The 27,384-nt window shown below is 51.1% G+C and overlaps 1 protein-coding gene across 3 annotated transcripts; it reads right to left on the bottom strand.

Annotated features, from left to right (window-relative positions):
- Nucleotides 1-647: 647 nt before the first annotated feature.
- Nucleotides 648-27,214, bottom strand: PURG (purine rich element binding protein G). Of its 3 annotated transcripts, none has more exons than XR_012995262.1 (3): nucleotides 27,175-27,214; nucleotides 24,739-26,092; nucleotides 648-1,280 (listed from the first exon to the last, which is right to left on the bottom strand). XR_012995262.1 is itself a non-coding variant. In XM_076337419.1 (2 exons), the coding sequence occupies exon 2, from the start codon at nucleotides 26,077-26,079 to the stop codon at nucleotides 25,057-25,059; it is 1,023 nt and encodes a 340-aa protein (XP_076193534.1). In that variant the 5' UTR covers nucleotides 26,080-26,092; nucleotides 27,175-27,214; the 3' UTR covers nucleotides 23,741-25,056. The 3 variants fall into 3 exon arrangements, 1 of the variants encoding a protein (XP_076193534.1); XR_012995263.1 differs by lacking the exon at nucleotides 648-1,280 and having other exon boundaries at nucleotides 23,741-24,904; nucleotides 25,002-26,092; XM_076337419.1 differs by lacking the exon at nucleotides 648-1,280 and having other exon boundaries at nucleotides 23,741-26,092.
- Between the last annotated feature and the right edge of the window lie 170 nt (nucleotides 27,215-27,384).

Raw genomic sequence — 27,384 nt, 5'->3', positions numbered from 1 at the left:
GTGTTGCAACAGGTTTTGTTTCCAAATGCCCGCAAATCTGGAGTATTTGCTTATTCCTTTCATTGAACCCGCTGGCTGATTTGATTACGTCCCTGGAAAACGCACGTGCAAATCGGTTTTCCAGCCTTTTGAGGGCACTGCCTTCCGCCGCGACGTCTCCAGCGACTGATGCCAACTTCCCGCTAACGCAACGTGCTGCAAGACCGAACCGGTGTTAGATGCCGATGCCCGCAGCTTTCGGCCGCTCGTTGCTTCCAGCGAGCCCCTCGCCGTAAATCCCTTCGCTCCCAAATGCAAAACATTGCCGTCGGAAATGACTTACCCTCAAGAAACGCGTTAGCAACAATTTAAGCTCTTAAATTAAGCGGGCTGAAGCACGGCCGTTCCTCTGTCGCGCACTTACTGGGCAGAAGGGTCTGATGATGAAAGACTGGAAAAAAAAAGGACGTCAAATTGAAAAGCCCCGGGGAGATGAACGCGAGATAACCGAGAGAGAAACATTTATAGTCTGAGTCTCGGCTGAAATGATTTCCCCTGCCGGGCAGACAGATTTCCTTCTCGCCTTCCTGGGGAGCGCCCAGAGGAGAGCCGCCGTGCAGGCACCTTGCAGTGGCGATAAATCCGGCCATAAGAATCAGAGCAGACAGTTAAGACTACACAAGTAAGCAAATTTATTTTAAGACGGAACAAATATCGTGGCAAACAACAATATGCAAATTCAGTTGAGAACGGGGGTAAATATCAGACTTTGTTTTCAAATCGATATAAAATATAGTCAGACTTTATTTTGTCCAAAAAGCAGCTCGCGTCGGGGGGCGGGGTGGGAGGGGATGGGTCTGTTCAGGCCGTCCGAGGTGTGTGTCGCCTGCAAAACCTCAGGCTCGGGAGGCGGCTCCTCTGCCAGCGGAGATGAGCGATGCCGGGAGGAGATGGAGGTGCCTTTGGGAGCCCCGGCTCCCCTTGACTCCAATTTTCTGCCTCCGTTCTCATAAAAAGCCAATTCTTGCCACAGAGCAAGGGGCGGGTTCATCCCCTCCGAGACCCTCGGCGCCCACCTACCACCTACGTACGGTCACGGGGATGCCGGCTGCTTTTTAGGGTCGGGCGTCTTTGAAGGCACCTGCACCTCCTCTTCCTCGCTGGCTCCTGATGGATCGACCTCCCGCGGCCGAGCCTGGAAAGCCAGCGAGGGAGCAGCTCACCTCGGATGCCAGGGGAGCTGCCGCAGCGTGAACGGGACGAAATCCCCTCCCGGCGCCAAGGTGCTGGCGCGCTGCTTTCTAGAAAAGCCATCCCAAATAAAAGCAGACATAGAAAACATTAGATTGTCAATGATGCTTTGAAACAAATTCAAGTTTATCATTTTTTTTTTTTTTTTCCCGTGGGGGGGTGTGTGTGGGGGGGTGTGTGTGTGTGTCGACTTCATACAAACAGACAAGAAAGACGCCGTGAACTTCAAGCTCTGGATCGGCATGTCGTCAGTTAGCATCCCCAGAAGCACCATCGGATACGGAAGAGTTAGCACCAGAGAGTTTGGAGGACCTAACTGATAACATGCGTCATTCGGAAAACCCGGGGACGGGGTCGGGGAACGGGCGGTGGGGGGGGACAAGGTACAGTCCATTGGAAACAATACAAGGCAATTCATGAGTTTTCATACAGTACAATACAGTCACGGATCAATTAACCCTTTCAGTACAGTACATGACAAGTAACACTTTGCACCCTGTTAACACTAGGAAAGGAGGCTTCGGGGCCGGAGGCAGGCGGCTGGTAGTTTAACCCTTCTGCCTTTTAATTTCAGGGTCTGCGGATTGCTTCGGCTGCTTTTCAGACGCTCCCCCGTCCCGCCCCAGCTCAGACAGCCCGTCCCCAGCCTGGCTCCCGGGGGGGATGCCGCCAGTCCATCCACCCGCAGCAAGGTCTTCACCCAAATTGTCCTGGTTTGGCCAGGGAAATGGAGAGCCGCCGCCCCTTCTGCCCCGCGCCAGCCACCGAACCGATGAGAAAACCTCGAATTTGAGTCTCCCCCTGGCCAATTCTGGTGCCAAAACACGCAGAAAGGGTCCGGAGGTCGAGTCCAGACGGCCCCAAAGCCAAACCCACTTCTTCCCTCGGGTGTAGTGAGAACAGGGTCCATTGGAAAAGTGCTAAATTACAGTACATTGGCATTTCCATATGTCAACTATTGAACAGCAAAACAGATTGTTTGAAAACAGAATCAGTATCGTACAGTAAGTTCACACTTAATTCTTCACCGTTTCTACACTTGTAACACATGCATTTTATTTCCATTAGTTTAATGCCAGTAGGACCAACATCCTCCAGAACAATGATCTTACATTAAACAAAACTTCCTAAGGAAAATATTAAGCATCACATAAAGTTTCAGAAAAACCTGTTAATCAGCATCACAAGGTACTCAGATTTACATTTAGGAGTTTTCATGCCATGACTTTAAAACACCTTTTGGTTAATATCCTGAGGGGTGGGGGGAAACAAGCCCAAAAAGCAAACCAACCCCCCAAAAAAAGGAACAGTTGGGGAAGTAATATATCTATCTATATGTATACACACACACGCACATGCACGTCCACGTGGATAGGTGCATGGGGGTGTGCGCATTTTGAGACTGCTTCCTGCAATGCACAATTTGTTTTGATAAACTTGACTCATTTCAAGGGCATTTGCATGGGTCCAAAAAGACTTTCAGGGAAACCAACTCTAAACTATCGAAGCAAATCAAAAAGTCTCTCTTGGAGAAAAAGAAAAGGCCGGTAAAACGTCGCCTGTGTGCCGTTACAATGCACGTCCCATGAGCTATCTGAAAACCCAAACAACTAGAAATCCCTACAAGAGCTTTTTTTCCGCCTGAAAAGTCCTTCCAAAGCGAGAGGTGCTGTGCTAGGCTTTGCATTCGGGCCTCACGTGCGCCGTGCAGGAGAAAACACTTACTTTTACCTTCCCGAAGGATGAGATGCCAACTCCAAGGGGCAAAAAACTACACCTGCGGGGGAAAATAATGGGAAAAAAAGACCTGTTCCACGTCATCCTTTCTCGCGAGCTTAATTTCCAAGGACTCAAGGAGACCGGTGAGCTCGCTGGGGGGGGGGTTGTGTGTGAATTTTCCAAAGGGTTCGCCTATATCCTCGTGACAGCGAGCGGGATGTAGGCTCTGAGTCACCGAGGTACTTTCGGAAGAGGCTGTCCCCTCGGCCGCTATCATTTTGAGGGGCTCAGATATAGCAGCAACATCGCCAGGCGCTATTTCTTTAACGCTAGATTTGCAGGGTTAATTTGGCTGGGGGGAGAAAGAAAAAAAAAAACCAAAAACCTGGATTCTATTTACATTGCCATTTTTAAATCCAACGATAGAGGATATGAGAGCTTAATATTGCTCAAGGTTTGTGGTTTTTTAACCACCTTCAATTCCCACTGAACACCCAACCCCACGAAGGTCTACTGAAGAAGGAAGATTGAATTGAACCCAAGCAAAACCAGCCACCCAAACTGGCGTTGGTCGGGAAAAATACTTAATCCGCTGCAACAAGCAAACCCAATACACCTACTTTTTTTCGTTGCTGGAGGTTATTTCCATCATGTCCGCTTGCCAGCAGTGAAGGAGAAGACCTAATTCACTTCTCTGCATTCAAACTGATCACGCTGTAACGGCGGCGCTTATCCATCAAGTGGATATCCATCAGGTTTATCCGTCACCGGGGAGAAACTCCCATCAAGGAGTATCGCCAGAGGAGGGCTTGGATCGACTATCGGCTCGTCAACGAGGATGAGCGGGAGTGCCATGTGCGGGTACCCCAGCGTGAAGGAAACGCAGCACTCTCGTGACCACCGTGATTTATTTGCTGCTACGGAAAACCCACGAGGGCTTTTAAAGAAGCAAAACACCATCAGCTGGTCGAGAGTGGACGGTTTGGGACATCAAAACCCGGACTATTCTGCATCCCAGCGACCACCGTCCCATTTCAAATCCTAGAGATTTTTGACTATGTTTACGACAAACTCTAACCTACTGATTTCTTGCTGGCATGGGAGCTTTGGTCCCCGACCATCCGTACTGAAATACCGCAGGAATTTAAGAAGAATAGCGACGCGCATCTGAATTGCCTCCTAACAGGAGACCTGATCCACTCCTAACACCGCTTTTCAAACTCAACAGCAAACCTCACGGTTATTATGCTCCATCTTCTAAATCATCTCTAAGTCTTTTTACTTAAAAATACCTTGTGTAGTTTAAGCCCACAATCAACCTCAACAGCACTTTCAGTACAGGCACAATGATGGCTTTTATTGCAATGGCTTGAGCGCAGTCTTTATTGACACCAGCATCTCAAGACTAAGGTTTTAACTTCGCTGTCCCTTGGACTCACCTTGCTAACGCAGACCGGGGTCTCGTACCGAAAACAAGAGCGTCTGCCCCACCCTTCTCACTCCGGGTCTGCTTTGCGTCCTGCGGTCCGCTCAATTCCAAGTGTAAATTAGACAATCTTGCACCATCCCGATCCCTTTTGAGACTTCTCCCATATCTTTGGTGTTTTTAAAAGCCATGCGCTTGGGTCTCTGGATGACCTCAAAGTTTACAACAACCACGTCTGCCTGGACGTCGGTGATTTTGATGTTCGTTCTGTGGTGTAAAATAAGCTTGGATGGGTTTAACTCCCTAATTTATAAAATCGCTAACAGATACGTAATGGAAGTCAGGCACCAGACAGTGGTCACATACACCTCGAAATTATCTTCTGATGGCCCCTAAGTAATTAACGCTGCGCCTAAGAGGCTAAATAGACTGGGGAAAATAAACAGTTCAAAACTCAGTGCTAATATTACTTACAAAAGTGCAGTGCTCAATATAGTCAGAAGCAAAGTGACTACTAGTACTTAAAGTGCTAGTTTCAAAGTCGGTTTGGTTCAGTGTCCGAAACACGGGTAGAACGGGGGGGGGGGATAGCTAGGGGTGAAATTAAAAACAGACAGCACTGCAACTGCACATGCCACACCAAAAGTGCTTCAAATCACACCATTGCGGAGAGATGCATAACGCTTACGGCTCAGCTTGTGAACACATACGAGCAAATGACTGACACCTTTTAGGTTACGATAAAGAACAGCTCCATTAACTCCATCGCTACAAACCCATTCAGGAAGCAAGTGGTCACAGCTTACGAAAAAAAAAACCCCAAACAAAAAACCCACCCCAAAACCAAGAGTCTCTCGGAACATTTACGAGTCTTTGCAACTATGATACTCAAAGTCTAGCAAAAGCAACCCTGGAAAGCCTGCCCAGTGTCTGCAACAAGCTTCGCCGATGCTTATCATGCACTTTACAGAGGAGTCGCGCTGCAGACTGCCTCCTTTTACACGCTATCTTACAGTTAGCCTATTTACCTATTTATTTGTGGTTTGCTTTTTTTTTTTTTTTAGCTTTCTGACTATGCATTAAGCTGGCTTTTTTCTCTTAACCACCCTACCAGTCAAAGGACAATTAATGCACGAACAAGACAACGAAGGCGGTCTAGTAAACACTGACATTCCTAACGTCCCGTCCTCATTTTCATGAAGGAAAACGCTCCGGAGAAGGACTTTGGATCAGCACGCTCCTGGAAAGAGGCTGGAAAAGGAGGATTCATCCTGACGGATGTCAGGCACTTCCCCTTTCTCCCTTTAAACACGCGCTTCCCACTGACTACCCCATCGCCTATTCCAGCTGTTGACATCTGCTTTTTTGTTCCCTCGCGTCGAGCCGCAAGCCCAACCCTACCTTTACACTCGTGCTGGAAAAGCTACGACCCCGCTCGCTGGAAACAGGGTGCTGGAAACCTCCCCGCTAAGGTCTGCGTCGGCCCCAGCCTTCACCCTGGGCTGGAAGCGGCTCCTTGCAGGCTGGGACACACTCCAGCAGCGCCCTTCCGTCCCCTTACCTCGGGAGCTCGGTGCTTGCGAAAACAGGGCGTTTTCTCCCGAAACGAAAAGTGGCAAATGAAAAAGAGGAAACCAGACCTTCAATTCTCACTCTGTTTCAGCAGGCACCCCAAAAAAAGGTCACCGAATAGCGTAAGTGGCTCCCCAGGCCCCGCGTGCATCGCCGTCAACTCTCCCAGGTGTTGCACAGGGCAACAGCTGGCTGTCCGGCATCTGGCGCGTCTGAGCCGGGCACAAATCTTTTTTATGGAGAAAGCTCTTTTTAAAACAAAAGTGTTGGCTTGCTGGAGTTGGCCGGGCATGTTGGGTATGCTTCAGGTACAGCTGCAGACGTTTTCCTGATCAGAGAGGAAGCACTAGGGAGATGGTTTTTCAGAAGCAGGTAACACCGATACCCCAGGGGAAAAAAAAAAAAAGAGTTACAAACCCAGGTCACTTATTTCCACTGCCGCCACAAAGAGCTGTATTTAAACGAGCAAAAAGCAAGGTCGCGCGTCCAGGGGCTACGGATGTAGATCCACCTGTGCAGACATACAACTGGTAGAGGAAGGAGCCTGGAAAAGACGTGGGAGCTGGAGAAGGGCGGCGCGAGATCGGCGGCGCCCCGCAGCGAGGCGGGCTTGCGATTTCGGCAGGCGTACGGTGGGGAAACGCCGACTGTCTCAATCCACAACCCAGGTGAGAAAACTGCTGAAATGACGTTATCTCGTTGCCAAAACCAGCGAGGTCTGGGGAAAGTAAGACAAGCGCGTGTACGTGGCCGCGACCCTGCCACCCAGCGAGGAACAAGTCCATCAGCGAAGGAGAGCCAGCGCTACGGGGGAGAAGTGCGCCAGCTCGCACACCAACGGCTTTATCGTAAACGACGGTGGAGCCTTGCGGGATTAAAAGCAATCGTTGAGCCTTATGCTGGGCAAAGCAGGACCCTGCAGGACCGTATTCAAGCCTGATCTTGCAAGGCTGGCATATATCACCGTTTCCTATAGGTAGGCGCTGGGGTAACATTTGGTTTAAGTACCGTTGACCTCAACGTTGAGACCAAACCCAAACTTTGTACGTACGGAAAACTTACCAGCCTGAAAACTCCCGTACCAGAATTGCTCATTTTCAAGATCTTTTCATAACATGTTCTTTCCTGCCTTCCCATCGTAAGGATTTTTGGCAGATGATTTGGAAGCGGATAATAAAGCTAATGCTAGGACACTGCGTCGAACTGCACAGCAATTTCCTGCACCGCTCTCACGAGGAAGTTTTCACATCGCGTTGTATTTTTGCTGCTTTAGCTTGTCCTAAGGACACACCGTTGGCCACGTCTGAGACTCCTTGCAATTTTGCCTCCACCTGGACTGGCAACCCCGTTAAATCTTTAAAAAGAAAAGCCGTTACAGGTTTTCTGGGAGGAAAGGCTGCGCGCTAGCTCGTGACCTCACCTTCAGCCCGAGCTCTGGATTTTAAAGGCATTTGTAAGATCCTGCTTCAGCCGGCGGGCTAGATTTTCATCTAAATATTCTTGGCAACTTTTCCAGTCTCCAAAAAACAACTCATTTGAAAGTTTATTAGAAGCAACGTTTTAGTTTTGGAGGCGGAGGCTTTTGCTGCGTCGAAGCCCGCAGATATCTGCGCGCCACAATTAAATGCTGATTTTCAGCGGGGAATAAAGTGATTCCCAGACACAGCCTATTGCCGAGTAAAACGCGGTCCCAGATCGCTCGGTATCAGAGGCGTAATGCGAACTGAAAATGCGGGGCCGTTTTTAATTCCATGCTAATTATCGCAACAAAAAGCAGACCCTGCAGCGGAAGACCGATTCCGGGAAGAAATAATCACCCATCTTTTGTAGTCCTAGCCACGCTGCTCAAGAAGCAGCTTATTTACAATATGGCAATCTCCAGAAAAAGGCTGTGTCATCGTTGCCTGAAAAAGCTATATATTCAGATACGTACTGCTACCGTTCTGGGGGTGCTCTGCCCGGGCAATTCTGCTTTGAAACTAAACGCTATAAACTTCAAGTATGGGAAACCGCGTCCTGTTCAACAAGTACCAGCTGCGGGGCTAATGCAACCCACCGTACCACAGAAATGTCGCTTGGAGATCCCTGCTTTGAAAGTCATGCTTTCGGTTCAGAGAAGGAAAATCATACGACCTTTAAATTATTTATATGTGAAAAGGTGCTTGCAATAAAAGCACCAATGATGCGTAAACCAAAATGAAATTCCAAATGCAGACTTTCTGCGTGTTGTATGGTTACTTAAACGTGGACGAGAAGCATCTTCTTCCCCCCCCCTGCACAAAAACATCCATCGTGCAGGATGACGTAAAAACGCCCTTTTTTGTATGCAGGAAAGAAAAAACCAATGTATAAAACCACGAACCTGCAGAGCAGTTGTGAAAGGGATGGAAAAAAACCCAAGTAGCAGGCATGCAATCTGCTTCTGTTCCCCCACGTACCACCGTAGTCCCTGAAGAGGCTCTAACACAAGACCGCGCTGCGAGACAACCTCACGGAGACGTCAACCCGCACCTTTGGGTCACAGCCAAGCAAGACACCAAGCGCCTCGGCAAGTCCTCCCGTGGCGGCAGTTTCCCCTTGACCATCAAGATACAGTCTTCGTCAAAGAGCAAACGTCTCCAGGGGAGCAACGCGTACGTGACAAATTTATTCACGGGGACCTCGCGACCACAGCCGCTGCTTCTGCCTTGGGATGCCACCACCACCACCTCGCTACCGTGGAAAGGGCTCTGCTCGGTGTTCTCCATCTCTCCTCGCTGGGTATCCACACGCGTTGCTAGTCATCAGTGATGCCCGCGTCCAGCATTACGAGACGTGGTCCTGGGGGGCGGCAGAATAACTCCAGTACATCACCCTGCTGTAATGACGGTGCCTGAAGACGGGAACATTGGACCACGGGGACCGCATGTTGAAAGCAAAACATCTTATTACCATCGGTTAAGCTTCATAATGCACACTTACGAGTAAGATAGAGGTTATATGGAGATCACTTTGCTTGCTACCAGCTACAGCTTCTGGGATTAAATGCAGCAGCTGTTGAGCGGTGCGGAACAGGACCAGCGGAAAGAAAAACGTACAGTTGAAACGGCGGGGGGCGGGGGGGGGGGGCGCGTAGCTTGGCAGAAAACAGTCCCCTAACTTGAAATTCAACCAGAAATCATTTTTTTTCTGCTGTACAAAAAGCCACAGCATCCTAGACAACAGCTGGTGACCAAGTACTGCCCTCGAAACGCACCCCTCCAACTCAACACCCGCCTCAGCATCTACCACCTTGCAGGGGTGCCGCAACACTGCCGCAACACGGGAAGATGGGAGGGGACCGCTTTCGCTTGGGGGGGACGACACCTCTCCCGTCAACGGATCGAGCCCAGGTGCAAAGCAGGATGCTGCAAATACAGGAGCTCCCTGCTCGTCTAATCACAACCCCTTCTTGCGGCACACAGGCGTTTATCGGAAATTTTGCGTCGCCATGAAGGCAGAAAGGTGGATTACACCTCGTATATAACCCGAATTCAGCGTGGTTGGCTAGCCCAGCGACAACGCTCTGCAAACGCTCGCCTGGTGGTGATTCAGATGTGTGATTTTTGGTTTGTTTTCTTTAAGTTTCCGTGCAACGGTTTTGACAGTAAATGCCATCCTGAGACGGTTTCTAAAGAACATAAGTTTCTTCCGGCACGAATTGCACCTTCCATCTAAGATCAAAAATACGGTTATCTTTCCTAGAGGTCAGAGGTCAGGAAAAAGCTATTTTGGACCATCTACTAAAGAATCACTAACATAGTTTAGCAGCACCAGCTTTTTTAGCCCAAATTAGTTTACCTTCCAGCCAACCTTCTACAAGCAGCTTCAAATTGCATCAGACCCTATCCAGGGGAACGCCCTGTTCTGGCCTCCCCTTTCCTGATATTACAACTCTTATTTCACATTAGTTTCTGCATTCATACAAAATTCAAAGAAGGACCTTCACTAGTAAAAGAGGACTCCAGCTATTGCTAGCACAAAACTACTGATTTTTCTTCTTCTAGAAAACAAACTGCTTGGCTAGAAAGGTGGGAAGCTCTTGGAAGACTGAAAGCCTGGAGGAGGCTGGTGTTTAGGCTGAGGCAAGTGAAAAATACCCGTGTCTTAGCCTCTCGCTTGTTCTCTTTTGCACGGCATCTTCAGCCTCGCTGAGCGGAAGAGGTCGGCATAGGTTTTGAACCACCGGAGAGAGCAGCTCTAGGGCTTACTGCTACAGCTCAGGGGCTGCAGTACGGAGGAGGATGAACTCCACTTTGTGGAGAGCCTGAGAAGGTGAGGAAGTTAAGAGGATCTTCCAGCGGGTGCTTGCTCTTTCTCCTCCTGTGGCCCAGAGGGGCTGAGAAGGCTGCATCTCTCTGCAGAGGGCACTTCAGAGCCTATCTCAGGAGGAGGTCTGGAGACAAACAACGGGGGTGGTAGACCAGTCCACCCCAGAGAGCCGCCATGCTCTCCGAAACAGCCTGCAAAGTCCACGCCGTGGCTCAGTCTTCACTCGTACCTCTTGGCTCATGTCTCAAGAGCTTGCTCTAACTTTCCGTTCCTCTTTTGGGGGGCTTGCAGAAATACTTTGGGGGTGGCATCTTCTCCTTTATAGGTCAGGCAGCAAAAGCGACTGCATCTTTGCCAGGTTTGGAATTGCAGTCCCCTCCCGTTCTTGGATCGCCTCGGAAATGGCAAGAAGCTTTCAGAAACCGTGGGCTGCTGTTGAAACCTTGTGAGGCTGTGGGTTGTCTAAAAAGGGATAAGCACGTTTAGGGAGGTTATCCCTACTTTAGAGGGTGTCTCCTAAGAGCAGAAAAGAGGTGAGAAAAGCAATAGGTCAAACTGCAGTTTGCTGCTGCAGGGAGGAGTAAGTGGGCACCACCTCTGCCTTACGCTCTGGATTGTGGGTTTTCTTGCGGATGCACACGTACCCGCACAAAACACGCACTGCCAAACAAACTGAGAGTTTTAAGCTGTTTTTAAAAGAAAAGCCTCTGTAATATGCCTTCACCAAGATAACCCACAGTTAAAAGCTGGCAGCATCTGTGAGAATGTTCAGCAGGTGACTCCAGCACCTCCCTCCTCTTCTTTTTTTTTTTTCTTCTTTTTTTTTAATAAGACAGCTGGAAGGGACTTATCACTTGTTAACTCGAACGGTCACCCCTGACAGCGCTGAGGGATGACTGTGCTGGTGTAAGCAGAAAATGCTGTTACCGAGCGCAGGGGCTGGGATGCAGCAAGCTTACGTGCGGACTGCGCGCTGGCACACGCCGATCCCAGGACAGAAACGTCCGTACGCTCTCCAGAGCGGCTGCCTTACTCGAGCACCAGGCAGGAGTTAAAAGTCCCACGAGGCAGAAAAGGAAGGCTAAAATAGTTGGGCTCCTGTGGTATCCAGGATAAAGCTGTTTACGCCTTCCCTGTGTAGTTACACTGCGATGTACAATACACGTGGGCAGCGGTCCCTTGCCTAGCTCAGGCCTCTGTTGCCACTTTGACCCAGGTCCCACGTGCAGGCTCTGGTGGTCCCTGGTCCTGGTGGCTCCCTGAATTGTCACCCACTGCAGCAACCGGAGCCAGCGCAGGACTGTAAGAGAGTAGACGGGAGACTGGGCAGAGGCACAGCTCTTAATCTCAACATCTTCGTACCTACTTCGCTGTGGGTACGCTCATCCCACGCACCTGGATTTACTAACCCACATCAAACCCTTGGGTCGATTCCCGAACTGATGTGGAAGCGCCCTGCTGTTACGCACGCAGAAAAAAGCGACTCTAATTATTCTGCAACCAATTTAAATATCGCGGGGAGGATGAAATCCTGGCAACGTTTAGCTCAAGACGCGTACTTCCAGACTGCAGCCTACTTCTGCGTTCAAAGGAACCAAATTAAGGTTACACATAACACAGGATCCAGGCACAGCATCGAGCTGTGACGAGAGGCAAGAGCCTAAGCTCAGAGCAATACTTGTAGCAGACACAGTAAAGCTCGTCCCTGGGGAAGCCGTCATAGGTTGTCTACAAGCGAGATGTTGCACGCTAGCTGTTCGGAAGAAGCAGCTAGCCTACGATAAGCGCATGATCAAATCTGCCCCAGGTAACCGGTTCGTGCAACCCTACTCGACACGAGAACGATCACAGAGTACGGCTGTACGGTTAAATAACTACTCCCTTGCTGCAACATCACCCCAAGCCCCAGAAGAACCTGCCTCAACCTCGAGTTAACATCTCTCAAAGCCCCGCCGTCCATGCAAGGGCTGCAGGAGCAGATGGGAGCTGCAGAACAGGATGCCTTTGGTCCCTGGCACGGTTAAGGCCGAAGCATACCAAAAGAGACACAGAGGAAAATGACTGCCTGGGAAAAATACAACCAGCTCCGCGTCTTTTCGTCCTACATCGGCTGCAGCAGTTAGCAAACGCACGGGGACGGAGGGAACCGAGGCACATTTGGGCTTTGCACAACATTTCCAGAGAGGTTCATAAGCAAGGGCTTAAAAAAAGGTGGTGAACTTCTGAGGAAAAACCCCATTTAGCGCTCTCAAGCCAGGTCGCCCACGAGACATGAACCGGTCTGATAAATACCCTTAGTGGTCACACTGGGAAAAGGAACAGCACAACCAGGACCGGGCCCTGCACACAAAGCGAGAGGAAAATGTCCCTATACATTGAGCCATATAAACATCTTCAGGGGTTGCTACCCATGCTGCTTTGGTGACCTTGACGTTTGGCAACCAGGCGGAGCAAGAAATAAAACGCCAGTTTAAAGGACACGCTCTGAGATAAGGGGCATGAGGTTTGGTTCACCTCGTGGAACATGGTGCCTATTCTCACCTTTGTACGTAAGCGTTTGAGCCAGAAAACTCTTTCCCTAATTTTACCAGGATGGGGGAAATTATTAAAAATGCTTAAATTAAAAAACTTCACCACTAACTACAGTGATGTGCACGCAACCTTCGGGAAGGGTCCAACAAAACCTTTTTGTTCTCTCTTGTCAGAGAGAAAGGAAAGTGATCACATCAACAGGAGACACGCTACAGCTTCAAAGGACTTGAAAGTAAAATAATTTTTGATGATTGGGGTGGAACGTGTTAAATTAACACCAGTTGACAAAATCCCCTTGCCAGAGATCATTTGGAAGCTAGAAACACTTAAATGGTTTAGTCAAACAAAGTTTTAGCGCTGGCCCTTGGGTTTAGTTCTTCCCCTGGTATTTACCGTTGTGAATTTGCAAGAGCATCGGAGCTCAGAGAAACACAGCAGCCTGCCCCAAAACCCCTCCCAGACTGGAGGGCTAACTACTAGGCACAGGCACACCAGCCTAATCCTGCACCCGCCACGAAAGGCAAAGAGAGAAGAAAAGCGCTCGGCATGCGTTAACTGAGTTATAGGATCTAGGATAAATGCTACCGCAAAGAACTGAATCAAAGGCTTGCCCTCTGTTCTTGGCCGTCAACGGCCTCTGCTCGTCCCCGCCGCGACGCCTGGCTGGGAAAAACTCTTTTAAAAGTGGCACCGGCACAATGCTACAGTTTTCAAACACCTTTCAGAGTTCACCGGCGTCTCGGCAAAGAGGCCGTCCTCGGAGGCAGGACGGCAAGTTCCCTTGCAAATATCTGTTCTGATCAGCGCTAGAAAGATCTTGGGAGCGTTCAAAGATCTGGAAGGAAACAAAAAAGCAGCTACTGCGAATGCATCCCAAACAGAAATACATCTGTTGACTGCGCGCCGAGTTTCATTTAATCCAGAGTACCGCTCCGTCACCTCTCCTCTGCCTGAACCTACCTGCTGTCTCTGCCCTCAGATTCCCCCTGCGAGCTTCCCGGAGGAGAGACGGTCTTTCTACATCAGGCAATTCCCAACCACGCAGCAGCAGAGCAAACTCCTCCACGCTACGCTCAAAGCAAAAATGACAATTTGCGCAGCGGCGACGGCCGAAGGGGAAATTCCAGAGACGAAACAACTCCTGTTGAACACCAGCCACCGCGGGGAGCGGCGGGAGCGATCCAAACGCCGGGCTTCGCCCCCCGCGAGCCCTCTGGTTTGCTCCCGTGCTGCGAAGCCGTCGGGGTCTGCTGCTGCCAGCACACGACGTGCTTCAGCTCACCCTTTACAGCGTTAACGCAGAACAGCGGGGATAATTAATTTACGTTAAAAATACCGGGACTGCATTGGCACGTTCAGCCTTTCCCCTAGGAAGAGGAGGGAAGAGCGAGCAGCTGCTGCTTGACAGATGTTAGTCATACGCTTAAATGCATTTCTGGAAGGGGCTCGGATATACGTGTGGAGTGATTAGAGAGCAGTGTGAGAACCTGCATGGAACAGGAGGAACTGCTCTATAGTTATACCTACACAAAACTGTCAGATCTCCTCGCAAGAAAAATGTTACTAAGGAAAATCCAATTAACGTTCAGCGCGGCCGAAGCTTCTGGGAGTCGGAAAAAAAAAACCCCAAAAAACCAGGGTTCTTCAGGCATGGTTCTTCATCCGGCATGGCTGGGTGGGCGCTGCTCGCAGCGCAGCCGGGAAGGAGATGGCGACACAACCACGTTAAGACAAGGTAGCTGAAAGGCTTTCTGAGCGGCGGTAAGGTGTAGCCTCCCCACCCAGGAAATCAATAGAGGGGCTTAAAACTTATCTGGAGGAAGGAGGGACACCCCCGTGGAAGACAGAGCCGCCTGGGACCGAATGCCCGCGCCGAGTGTCTTGCTCACTTGGGGATTTTTGGGTTTTTTTCCAGGTCCCGATAATGACCTGGTGCTCTGACTCCGTTCAAAGCAGAACGAGCTCTTCCTCTGCGGAGTGATCTACCGCTGGAAAGACCACGAAAAAGCTGAAATTCAAGCGCTGGCCGGTTTTGCTTTGAGATCCCAGTTTGTAAGAGAGGAGGAACGGCAACGCCGAACTAACGCTGCAGAATATCAGAAAGCCCGCAGGCATTAGAGGAGGGAAAGACGGAGCACGAGCACGAATGACGACGGCAGGAGAGGAAACGGGAGAGGCAGAATGAGCAGAGAGGAGGGCCGACTGAGACAAAAACTTAGTTAAAGCTAGCAGAGCTCACGTAAATATTTCGGCGACTATTCACATTATTGCATGATGAAAAGACACTTTTCTGTGGCAATCCTTGGAGAGCTGGGAACACCAGGGAAAGCCTTTATTTCCAAACAAATCGGCACAGGGAGCTTATATCGTCACTAGACGCATTCTTTACAGTTGTATTTAAACAGGTATCTTGTTAGTGCTAGAGTTACTGCGTCTATCGTGAAGACGGGGAGAGCGTCGTAACATTTAGTATTTAGGAGGATATTTAATGTTTAGGAGCATGGCTGTTGATGGGCTATTTTTTCTATGTCTGACTCAGAAATAAGCAGGCATGAATGACAGACGGTGTTCTGCTGCCCCACCACCTGCAGAAAAGATTTCTATTGCACAGCTTTGTGGCAAACGTGTGCTCTGGTATTTTAATAGTCCGGATTTTCTAAACCTGTTAAAGAAGGGCAAGCACTACAGTACAGAGAGTGAGAAATGACTGCCTTGGTAGCGGCTCAACCAAAGAGGTCCTGGGAGAACGCAGAGTTACAAACTGGTCCGGGGGCAGCAAGTAGGCTGTTGCAAAAACCCAGCGTACTGGGTGTACAAAACCCTGTATCGTTTGCGAGCCTTCCGCTTGAAGCTGGTAAGATCGCAGCGAAAAAACCTCTCCCGATTTCGGGTTCTGCAATTCTGGATTCCAGAAAAAGACGGACTCATCAGAAAGCAACAAGAGCGTGACGAGGGCTAAAAATCACCCTCGGTGGAAGGCTTTGTATTTGCTTAGAAAAGGATGCAGAAGAGACCTGACAACAGTCTTTAATTATGTAAAAGAGCTGCAGCAAGGAAGGGAACAAACCGTTTCTGTAACTCCTCTCGAGAGCATGGCCTGTAAGGCAAAAAGCGATAGAATTAGACGGAAGCAGGGGACACGCGGGCTGGACAGCAGAGGTAGCTGAGGGTGAGCAGGGTGAACCTCTGAAACAGCTCGGGGAGGGAGGCCGGGAATATCCGCCACTGGGGATTTAAAAGAGCAGATTTTTTCCAGGTTGTTCAAACACGGGAAAAATATAGATGCTTTTAGCTGCGTGGACCCTGAAACGTACCGTTAGAGGCACCCTCGTACTTGCAAATTTAAGTTCCGAGTCAGGTAGGTTACTCCTTCGTCACCTCCCACAGACTACTGAGCAGCAGCCCGGCTGAAAACCCGTGTGAGGAACGGGTTGGGTTTAGCTACTCCCGCCTCCGAACGGGGGACCACGTCTGATGCTCTCCAGAGGTCCCTGCCAGCCCTACTGTCATACATCTCCTACGACGTCCTCTCGTCCTCCTCGCCCTTTGACTTCTTTGGTCTTTCCTCCTTCTTGGAAGGGAAGGCGGAGGTGGAGGAGCTCTTGCAAGGCTCGTGAGGCTCCGTTCAGGATTGAAACCCCAAATCTATCGAACAACCCGGTGTTATTGAACAGTAGGCCGACATGGCTTCACACCAAAGAGCGGAGAGAAAAAGGGTTGGAAAACCGAGCAATCGAAGGTCAGGAAGTGCCAGAACTAGGGATTGTCTGAGTAACCTTAATTCCGACTGCTTTGGACATATGCATAGAGAGCTTCATTACACAATCTCTTACAACTTGCCCTCCTCCTCTAGCACATAGGGGTTTTCTCTCATTCATCGTCCTGTATGCAATCCAAGCCTTACCTACGCATACCTGCCAAACACTGCATACCTATCTACTCGGTCCCTTTCACACCGAATTTCTTCTTGTTTCGCTTTCGGAGATCATCAGTATTGATCGGTATCAGATCAGCCCAAAAACTCTAACGCCAAATGAACTCGTCTTTATCACGCCCCTTTGAGGTAGGGAGGTATCATTCACCCCGTTTTATCGGTGGGGAGCATAGGCACAGGCAGAATAAAGCCGAAGTGATCCAGCCTCCATTATTGGGAGGCCCAGCTTGAGATACGGACAGCTTTTCCAGAGTCCTGGCAATTATTACAGCGCTTCACTCGTTCAAAGCACAGCTTTCAGCAGCTGTTAACACCGACTGCTCCTGTACATCAGACCTCAGAGCACCAACGCCGGCGCCCAGGAAAACAAAGGCGATACAAGTGGTGACCATCCGCAAAGAGTCTTGTTAAAAATGACACAAACCCCTTTGCAAAGACGGGCGCGGAGTTTGTTTCTTGAAAGCTGCTTTCTTTCCCCCTGATCCCCTCCAGCCTTCACCAACACCTTTCTCCTGCAATGGAAAAGAGCAGCTGCCCCACCGATAACATAACCCTCCCTCACACAGCCCCGGCTAGTTCCCGGAGCAGGAGGCAGTCAGAGCAGCGTGCGGAGCAAGCCTCCGGTGAGAAGCACACGCGAGCATCCATAAATTGGGATGGCACGAGCAAACCTTACAGGCCACCAACACTTGCGTGCTCCCCTAAGCTTCTGCAGGTATTCCTGGGCCAGCCCCCCAGCACAGGAAGAGCCAAGCCGCTTGAGTCTTAAAAAGCAAGCTGCAAAAGCAGTAACTCCATCCGTCGGACCCGCTTGGCCCCGACGGGTGTGTCGGCGAGACCCGACGCTCGCAGAGCGTGTTACTGCCGGATGGATGTGCCCCAAAGGGGAAGGAGACCCAGCCAAAGAGACCCACCCCGGTCCCCGAGAGGAGCGGTAGGATCCAGGCTCTCTGCCTCCTTCCCCGGCTCTGCGGGACTCCAGCGCTGACGCTGCCACCTATTCCTCCTACCGCAGAGAAAACCATCGTCGTGCTCTGCGATTCCCTGGAGCACGAATCTTGTCCTCGCTTCCCTCCGCCCCCTCCTGCCTCTTCGTTCCTCTGCCGCGGTGGGAAGCGCTTAGCTCTGCTCTTACTCCCCCTCTCCCTCCGCACCGTGCCAACAACATGCGCTCAGAACAACGACCAGATGGGAATACTTGTAAGAGCCTGAGGTTAACCCGTGTCTTTTATCCCACATGCTCGCTGCTGTTTTGAAATGCAGATTCTATTGCACACGATTTGTAGTGTAAAGATTTAATGTTAATAGTATAGTACGTTGATATTGCTCGTGAAACGTATCTCCCTGCTCGTATTGCACGTTGAACATCTCTGATACGGAAAACAGAAAAGACGACAGCTAACATTTTAACGTCTCAGAAGGGAAGGACCTATTGGAAACAGGAAAAAAATTACTATTTTTAATATGTATATGCATATCTATGTATTTCTAACATTCCTCTCTCCCTTCTCTCTACGTTAATTTGTGTGTCACACATAAATTCACAGGTGTTACGTCAGCGCTGTGCTTAGTGGGGCTGGGCAGAGAGCCTCAGCTTTAGCTGTCTTCCAGCAACCGACACGGAGGGCGATCCTTTCCTCCCATTAATCTCTGCGTGGCAAACCATCAAGATGGAGAAAGAGCCAGACGCAAACTTCTGCCTGCGGGACGGATTTCCCCCACCGCGGTTAAGAAACCCATCTGACCGGCTGCGTTTCCAGCCAACAACTCCAAGGCAGGAGCCGTTATCCTCCCCTGCTGAACACCGGTACGTAGGATGGGTCTGAAACGCCTAAAAACTGGAGCACGTCTTTTTTTATTTACGGCGGCTACTCTGTACAGGGTTAGCAATTTCCATGCGCCACTCCAAGCGTTTCGAGGTAGCCTATCGATTAGGAAGATGAATTAGCAAACCATTAATGGTGGTTTTATTGGGGTGGCGGCCAGGCACCTCGAGGTTAGGCCGGTACCTCTGGCTACAGTACAAACACAAAACACGTCCAACAAGCATGAAAAGGCCAGACGGTACAGCCAGCGTGCACCTTTCTAGAAGTTAATGTACCCAAGAGGGCCCCGAGGCCGCGGGTTGACGTTTCGCATGATGCCTCGGCGTGCGGAAGGAACGCTCTGATTACATCCATCACAGAAACGCCAAAAAGACGTCCGGCTTCTAAAACCTCAATTTACGCTTTGACATTTCTGGAAAACCAATTTTTAATCCATGTCATCTATCAGGAGTTCCTGATATTTTATTTTACCTCGATGCTGTAAAATACCGTTGCCTTTATGGAGGTACAGGTGGGGAACGGAACACCGGCGTGACAAAATATTAGGAAGAAAAATCAGTGTCAGCCCATGAAAGCTTCTGCAGATTTTGGAGAAACAGAGAGGCGAAAGACCTGGCTTTAGCTTTTCCCAAAACGCCCGAGTCCAGAAGCACCTTGTCCCCTGGTGCCGGGGCTTTTTCTCCCGTGGTCGTGACAGAATTCAGCCATTTTTAGGCAAGACCGGATCACACCAAAACGTCCGCAGCCATGATCTCGCAGCACCGACGGGCTAAGCGATAACGAACTGCAAGCGTGTAGGACGCAGAGGGGAACCGAGGCCCTTCACACGAACCCCAGGTTTCACTTCTGCAGAGGAGAAAAAAGCCCAACGGGTAAACCTTGTTCCTCCAGATGCTCAAATTTGCTTGTTTTTGCATCGATGCAGTGAAATTTTGATGACCCCCAAATGAAAATGAAAGGGGGGGGGGGGGGGGTCAACAGAAGGCATCACCCCGCTAGCGTTAATAATGTAAAGATGATAGACCCACCGCCCATCGGGGAGTATGCCCTACAGCCGGGAAACGACTTGTGCACGTGGCATCGTCCGCAGGTACGAGGAGGACGGCTTAAACCCGCTGCCACCTCAAGCCACCGCCCACACGCCCAACCAAGGGGACAACGTCCACGGTCCCAGCCTGCCAGGCGTCTACGGGGACGTATCACGCTCTCCCGATCCTTCGGGAAATCTCGGGCACGCTGGAGAAGCTTTGCTCCCCCGTGCCAGCGTTCACGCCGGCAGGATCAACGCCGGAGGGACGATTTGTTTTGGCAAAGGCTGTGGGGCGACAGCCTCGCTCGGGTTTATGCCCGTAGCTTACGACACGTCAAGTGTAGCCTTTATTTCCCCTCTTGCTTGGATAAAGTCGGTATTTCGAATACAACCTTTACTTGAAAGGCATGGAGGGGTAGGAGGGGAAAGGTGAATTTCAGACATCACAACACGTTAAGTAATTAAAAACAAAGGGCATTTTAATTTTGGAGGAAGCAGCATAGAAAATTAAACGGAAGGTATACTTTTCTTTAAGAATTATTTTATAAATTGTATATATATATTGTATGTACAGCAAAAGTAGGAATGCCATGGAACTAAAACTGCTTATTAATTAACTTTCGACCTGGTGCAAAATCTGCCCAATAAAAATACACAATAACAAACCTTGTTTTGCTACAAAAATTACTACGCTTGGATAAAAGGGCTGCAAGCCAAGCGAGCAGTAGGCTTCCTAACCACTACCAGCTCCCTTCCCTGTGAGTTTAGGTCACTTCAATAGGCCATAGGGGGAAAAAAAAAATGACGCGATCATTAGACTACGACGTCTTTAGCAGAAAAAAAGTGTGCTGACATTTATTTTGGTAACTGCTTTTTTTTTTTTTTGTACAAAGGACGGGTTTTTAAGACTTCTACTTGGGATTTGATGAACATGGTCGTAGAGATTTGCAGAGCCAGGGGTTGTAAAATGGCATTGAAACACGATGTGGCCGGCAGTACCCGCAGCTGCCTCTTCCTTACAGCTCTCACCTCACCTCAACGACGCCTCCAAGGAAGAGTTCTGCCTTCTTTTGACTACGTTTTCCCTTGCAGCCGTGCTGAAAACCTAAGGGATGGGCGCGCTTAAAAGCAGGAATCTTACAAGAGACGCGACAAACAGCACGCAACCAGCTCTCGGTGAAATAACGCGTTTATCCAGGCCGGTAGTAGGAGAAAACTGCCCCCTCTTTAGACTGCGTACTTCAGATAAATAAGATTATTTCGCTACGAGCTACTACGGGCTACAATATACTCACATAAATATATTAATGCCTATACGTGAATATGAATGTGTATATATCGGATACAGATAAGAAACACTTACGACGACGACGAGCGGATAACCAATAACCGCGCTGCAGCTTCGTGCTGGGCAAAGTCCGTCACCCGGACTTGACGTGTCGAACCCGCGACGGCGGGTTTTGCCATCCCCTCCGGAGCGCCCGGCGGGTCACCCTCACCGCACCAGCGCAAAACGCTTCCCGACCCTTCGTTAGCACGCCCCCGCCTCTGTACTTTACCGAGAAAACCGGCTCGATGGGCTGGACGCAACACAACCCCCTCCCGGCTGCAAGGCAGGGGAAGCCCCCGCAGCCCCCTCCGCCCGGGATACGCTTTTTAGGGACCGCCCCAGCTTCTGCGCCAGCGGCGGGGAAAGCCAAGTACGAGGGAGCTGCTGGACGCGGCTTTGTCAAGACGATACGTGAAAAGCTCGGTTTTAAGCCTGGGCGGCAACGTCGGGGGCCCGATTTGGAGAAGGAGCGAGGAGCCGCAGCGACGGCGGAGCTGAGGATGCTCAGCAGCTCTGCAAATCGCAACTTAAGAAAAAAAAATAATAAAAAAAAAAATCATCCCACTCTTGGTGGTTTGAGAGGATCCTCAATATAGCGCCTGTCCTCTAACACAGGAGCGGAGCTGGACCAAGCGAGTACGACAGGTCTCTAACAGACACGTGCATGCAGGAGACGGCTTCTTTCAGCATTGGACTACGTTACCGAAGCATCCCCTTACCAGAGCGGGAGCAGAAATGTGCTCCTAGTATTATTTACACAATATAAAGTGCATTACGATTTAATTATTGAACTGACAGACTTTCTGCCGGGACCATTCGATTTTGAAACAGAGGTGAGGGCTTGAATAGGAAATTCTCTCATGAGAAAAAGAGGTTCAGACTGGCGCTCTTCACCCTGTCCTCCTAAGGATTGTTTTTGGCCGTTCTTTCTAGTGCAAATAAGCTTGTGTTTTCTCAAGTTTAAGGGACATGGCAGTTTCAGGGCATCAGGAACGAACACTTAAAATGCATTAGGGATTCGGCGCTCCCGAGCGTCTCGACGGGCCCTTCTGCGCGCGAGCAGCCCGCGTTATCGCCGCTCTCGGAAGCTGAAGACACGCTGCCCAAAATAACAAGGAACCCGTTTCCAAGTCTCACCGTTAAAGTCTTGCATTGCTACATTTCGAGTGAGTCTGTACTACCCTCCAACGACAAGATCTGCAAACGTCGGTGCTTTCCATTGCGGTGGGAACCCGTGGCTAGTGGTTTACCCATGGGCGATCGGCTGTGAACGTGGAAGATCCCGATCCAGTTTCGGATACTAAGGTGCATCCCGCGCCGGGGGGAGTAAATGCATTAGTGGATCTGCGTGCCAGAAGCCAGCCCGACCCGGTAGCCAGCAGACGCTGAATTCCTGGCTGATATTCACAACAAACTAATGCCATCGGAAGGCCAATTTATTAACAAAAGATAAAGGGTTTTTTTTAAAAAATGGGCAGCGATAAGGAAAGCCATTTCGCATCTTTCTTCCTTTTAAAACGGTGAAGAAAATATCCCCTTCCAATCGCTTTGCCCGTCGCAAGAATTTTCCTCACCAACGCTACAGGAACACGGGGGGGGCACGATCCCTGACAACACACGCGGCCGCTCGGGCTAATTCCAACGCAGGAGCTTTTACGATCCCTTGAGGCAAAGGTAGGCTGGGACGGGGAGATGTCAAGCTCGTAGGGGAGGAACGCCACGTAGGAACGGGAAGGAGAGTGTAAAAAGTTTGTACATTCATAGCTCCGGTTTGTGGGAAGATAAGTTAATTTTTTTACTCCAGGCACTGTGACGGGCAGCAGCAGTCAGCGATACGCTAACGCACGCATCAAGGACTCATTCACTAAATTCTGGTTTCACACCAATAATAGGATGTAGAGTTACTTTAATGTTGGGTTTGGTTTTTTTTTTTTTTTATAATTGACCTGTTAAAACCATCGGGACCAAAGCCCTAAGAGCGACGATGAACCAGCACCCCGTTTAACCCCCAGCTGATTCATCACGGTCCGCTAGCTGTTCAAGTGGCGGAGCGAGAACATCTCTCCGAGAGTTGAAAAAGTACCTGAAAGAGCGATCTGTGCAGAAACGGACGGGAGTTTTTGACACGAAGCCAGAGGCTTGGTTGCTGTAACTGCTATGTGTGGTTTTACCTAAAGGGGGAATCACCTAAAACAGTGAAATTAACTTTCTTACTTCTTGTCACAACCGTAACATTTTCCTAAAGGTTCTTTGGTGACTTTGGTGCAAGCTTTTATTTTTTTTCTTTTTTCTTTTTTCTTTTTTTTTTTTTTTAAAGTTAAAACAGATCGACTAGTTTTAGTACCCAAACTAAAGTCCAGATTACCCTCTTGGTTCCCACCCCTGCCTCCCCAGCTTTTCTCGTTAATGACGTTAACAGGTAATAGCATTCGGATCGAGCGTGGCCATGCAGCGTGCAGGTGGGTCCAGACTTAAGAGCGATGAAGGGTCTGGTCGGAGATAAATACGTTTCTCAACGGATTAAAAAAAAAAACCACCCAACATGTAATGGTTGCACGGGAAAAGAGCTGGTCCACGTGCACACTAGGCCACTCTGTAAAAAACCGAGTCAAACGATTATAAGTATCGGATTAGACACAGGAACGCCTACTTAAAAAAAAATCTTAGAGGTGGGCAACACGTTATTGGAAGTACCTGGAGCTCAACCAAACTCCTGCTGGTTTCAGAGGGGGAGGAGCAGGTCGTCCAAAGGCTGGAGAAGCCCCTTACGTTATAAGTATTCACGTTTTAAGAAATGACAAAGAACTTCCGAAATCTTTCGCCAACCTCCTAAACCAGGTAATTGTACACATTTTCCCTCCAGGCAGAGAGTTTGTATCGTGAGATGTAAAATTTATGTTACAGAGGCTTTAGCGGGACGACGCTGAAACCCGGTGGTGGGCCATCAGGAATCGAACTGCTCGATGACAGCCCCAGCGCTGAGCGGGTGGGAAGGGGGTGATGGCAGGGCACGGTATCGTCTCCTAACAACACCACCTGTAAAATCAACACGACAGAAAACCCGACACGGCGTTAACCACGGCTTCCGAAACGCGCTACGGGTAAGTGTGAGAGAGACGCCTTTTTATACGAATCCAATGGTGCACCAAACCCCCCAAAGGTCCTTCTCGCAGCGGGAGGAGAAAAACGCCCGGGTGTTTTCCTCGCACGGGTAACATCACGACCGCATTAATCTCACGTTTGGGAGAGAAGCCGGGAGCCCCAGTTGCGGCGGTCCCTCCACCCCCGAATACCCGCTCCGCAGCCGCCTGCTGGAACCCTTAACACCCCTAATACAAAAATACCTTTTGAAATTTTGGAGAAATGCATTAAAAATAAAAAAATCACCAGCCTCGCATGGGCAGAACACGTAGATGAGGAGCGGGTTATTATTCATTGCCGTTAATTCAGAAGGCTTAGCACTCGAGTAGAGCTTCGCTATCCTGGGATATTCGGGTTATTCAGTCAGCACAAAACTACGAAACGAATTAACAGATTTTCCGCTCTTCCCCAGCACGTTGTAAAGGTCTGACCGGTTATCGAGGTTTTACCCACACAGAATATCGTTTCAAACTCAAGAACCAGCAGATGCCAATTTTAAAACCTCTACTTTTCCTCATACGCATAGCAGCGATTCACATGAAGTCGAATTTTGTCGTAAGTGCCCTATGGCTGACGCTGCTCAGCCTTCTGACCGAGCGCAGGCAGAATTCAGTCCCGGAAAACCCATCATAAGCAGAAACCGATACATTTCAGCACAAGGTTTGAGATTTTTTTTTGTATCACGTTGAAGTGCAACACAAGCCTTACCTAGACTATTTAAAGGTCAGAGTGACGGATTTTTTTTTGTGCTGATACGCGTACTTCCATAGTCTTCAACACTCGAAGCAGCTGACTCATACGGGATCGGGAGGTTGGTACTTTCATAAGACATACGGAGATGTTTTGAGCGTAATTTAACGTGATAACCAGACTCCTGTAACATTACGGACTGGAGTTAGCGAGAACTACCGGAAAAGGACTTTACAAAAAAACGGGGCGACTTGGAATTACTATAGGTCAGTCCCTCTCACCAATTTCTGCTTGTTTTGTTTTGTTTATTTTGCCAGACGGCCAGTCCAATGCACTCTATTCGAGACCCTCTTGCTCTTCACCACTGTCCCCTCTGGCATCCATTCTTTTTTCTTTATGGCTGTGGTAAATTCTCCTCATCTCTTCTTCGTACTTGATAAAATTTTCCCCAAACCGTGTCCATGCTTTGTATGGAACCGTGATGGTGTTACGGTAGGGCGGCCTCACCTCACTTACCTTCAGGAAAATGCCGTACCTGTTGGATCCCACGTCGAAGTAGAAGCGCTTGTTGTCCACTCGGAAGGAGGTGCCCTCGGGGAGCTCCGGGGGCTCATCGCCTCCCCCCCGGCGATCCTCTATGTCCCCCTCGCCGTATTCTTCGATCAGCTGGACCAAAGCATCCCTGAACTCAATCATCCCTTGCGCTGGAAGGACGATCGTCTGCTCCTGTCCCAAGCTGTGGCCAAAATAACCCATCATGCCAGGTCCCCTGCTCATGGTTTGCCTAATCCGCAAGAAGCGCCCCCGCTGATTCTCCTTCAGGTCCAGGTAATACTTTCTGTTGTCCCTCTCGATGTACTCCGTTTTGAGGACGCTGTGAGGGTGCTCTTCGGAGCCGACAGACACCGGAGGCGAAGGCGGCGGGTGCTGCTGTCGCCTCCGGGGATGCTGCTCTTTGCCATTGCTGTGCTCGTGCCGGTGACCGTGGCCGCCTTTCAGGCCCAGGTGGGCGTAGTGCTCGATGAAGTCCCCCAGGCAGTCCTTCAGCTCGGCGGCCACGGACAAGGAGAGGGTCAGCTTGCTTTTCCTGATATTGTCCTGCCTGCCTCTTCCTATCCAGACCTCGGCGATCTTCAGGAAGCGGCCTCGGGAGCTCTGTTTCACATCCAGATAAAATCGTTTTTTCTGGATGTCCACCCTCTTGGAGGCCAGCTCCTGGATCTCCATGCAGCCCCCCTGGGAGGAGGCCGGGTAATGGTACTGCTGCTGGGACTGGGAATAAATGCTCCTCTGCAGGCCAGAGCCTCCCAGGTTCCTTCCTCCTCCTCCTCCTCCTCCTCCTCCTCTCCCTCTTTCCATCTTTACCAATCAGCTGGAAATAATACATAACAGAGACACAGATGACAACATCAGCATCAAGGGCCTGCTCGGATTCTCGGCGGCGTCTCTGTTCGGCGCTGCTCTCCCTACAAAGACGCCTGCATCCCTCCGCTGCCACGGCACGCAGCATCGCAGCAAAAGGATCCCGGGTGCTCTTCCCCTCCCCTGCTCCGGCTCCCGCCGGCTGGCCGACGTCCTCCCAGACAAGGGAGCCCTCCTTCCAGCGGCACGCCGGCCCCGGTGCCCTCGCTGTCTGTCCCCCCGCCAACAGCCCTCCCTGCCCTGCAGACCTCTCCGTGCGCGCCCCCCCCCCCGCCCCGGCCCAAGCGTGGCAGCCTGCCCCACAGCCCCGTCCCTCCGGCACTACAGACCCCTCCAGCTGTCCCAGCCTCCGCTCCCCTGCAGCGGGGAGCGGGAACCCCGGGGGGGGTGGTTTGGGGCTTGCCCCAGGGTCCTCCCCCATGCTGCTGTGTTTCCCCTCCATCACCCACCTCTGCCCTTCCGCCCCAGGGCACTGGGGGGGCACTGGGGTACTCCCCAGCACTGCCCCCCCTTCCTCCACTGCCCCCCAGAGCTGCAATCTCTGCCCCCAGGGCCCCCCCCCCCAGCACTGCCCCCCTGCCCCCTCAGTGCCCCACCGCTGCCCTCCCAGTGCCCTCATCACTGCATCTCCTGCCCCAGTGCCCCCAGAGCTTCACCTCCTACCCCCCCAGTGCCCCCAGTACTGCCCCCCTGCCCCCCCAGTAGTGCCTTCCTGCCCCCCCACTGCCCCCGTACTACCCCCCCAGTGCCCCGGCACTGCTCCCCCAGTGCCCCCAGCACTGCACCTCCTGCCCCGGTGCCCCCAGAGCTTCACCTCCTGCCCCCCCAGTGCCACCGGCACTGCCCCCCTGCCCCCCAGCACTGCCCCCCCAGTGCCCCAGTGCTGACCCCCTGCCCCCCAGTGCCCCAATACTGCCCCCCAGTGCCCCCAGTGCCCCAGTATTGCCCCCCCAAGTGCCCCCCAGACCGCATCTCCTGCCCCATCGCTGCCCCCCGGCTCCCCCCAGCACTGCGCCCCGGCCGGTCACTCACCCCACAGCGCCCATCGCCGCCGTTGCCCTTCAGCCGCCGCCGCCACCGCCCGCAGCTGGCGGCCCCGCCGCCCCCCCCGCCGCGCAGAGCCACGGGCTGGCGCACCCCCGCTGCCCGTTCCGCCCCGCCCCGCCCCGCCCCGCCCCGCCGGCCCGGCCCGGCCCCGCCCGGCCGAGGACGGCGGCGGCGGCGGCGGCGGCGGCAGCGCGG

Source organism: Aptenodytes patagonicus, chromosome 4 (assembly GCF_965638725.1).
Source record: "Aptenodytes patagonicus chromosome 4, bAptPat1.pri.cur, whole genome shotgun sequence".
NCBI lineage: Eukaryota > Metazoa > Chordata > Aves > Sphenisciformes > Spheniscidae > Aptenodytes > Aptenodytes patagonicus.
The sequence above is the reverse complement of the archived record's forward strand: the minus strand, read 5'-3'. Positions and strand labels throughout refer to the sequence as shown.

Excerpts from the sequence above, each read along its gene's own strand:
- PURG (XM_076337419.1), bottom strand. The coding sequence starts at position 26,079 with ATGGAAAGAGGGAGAGGAGGAGGAGGAGGAGGAGGAGGAGGAAGGAAC.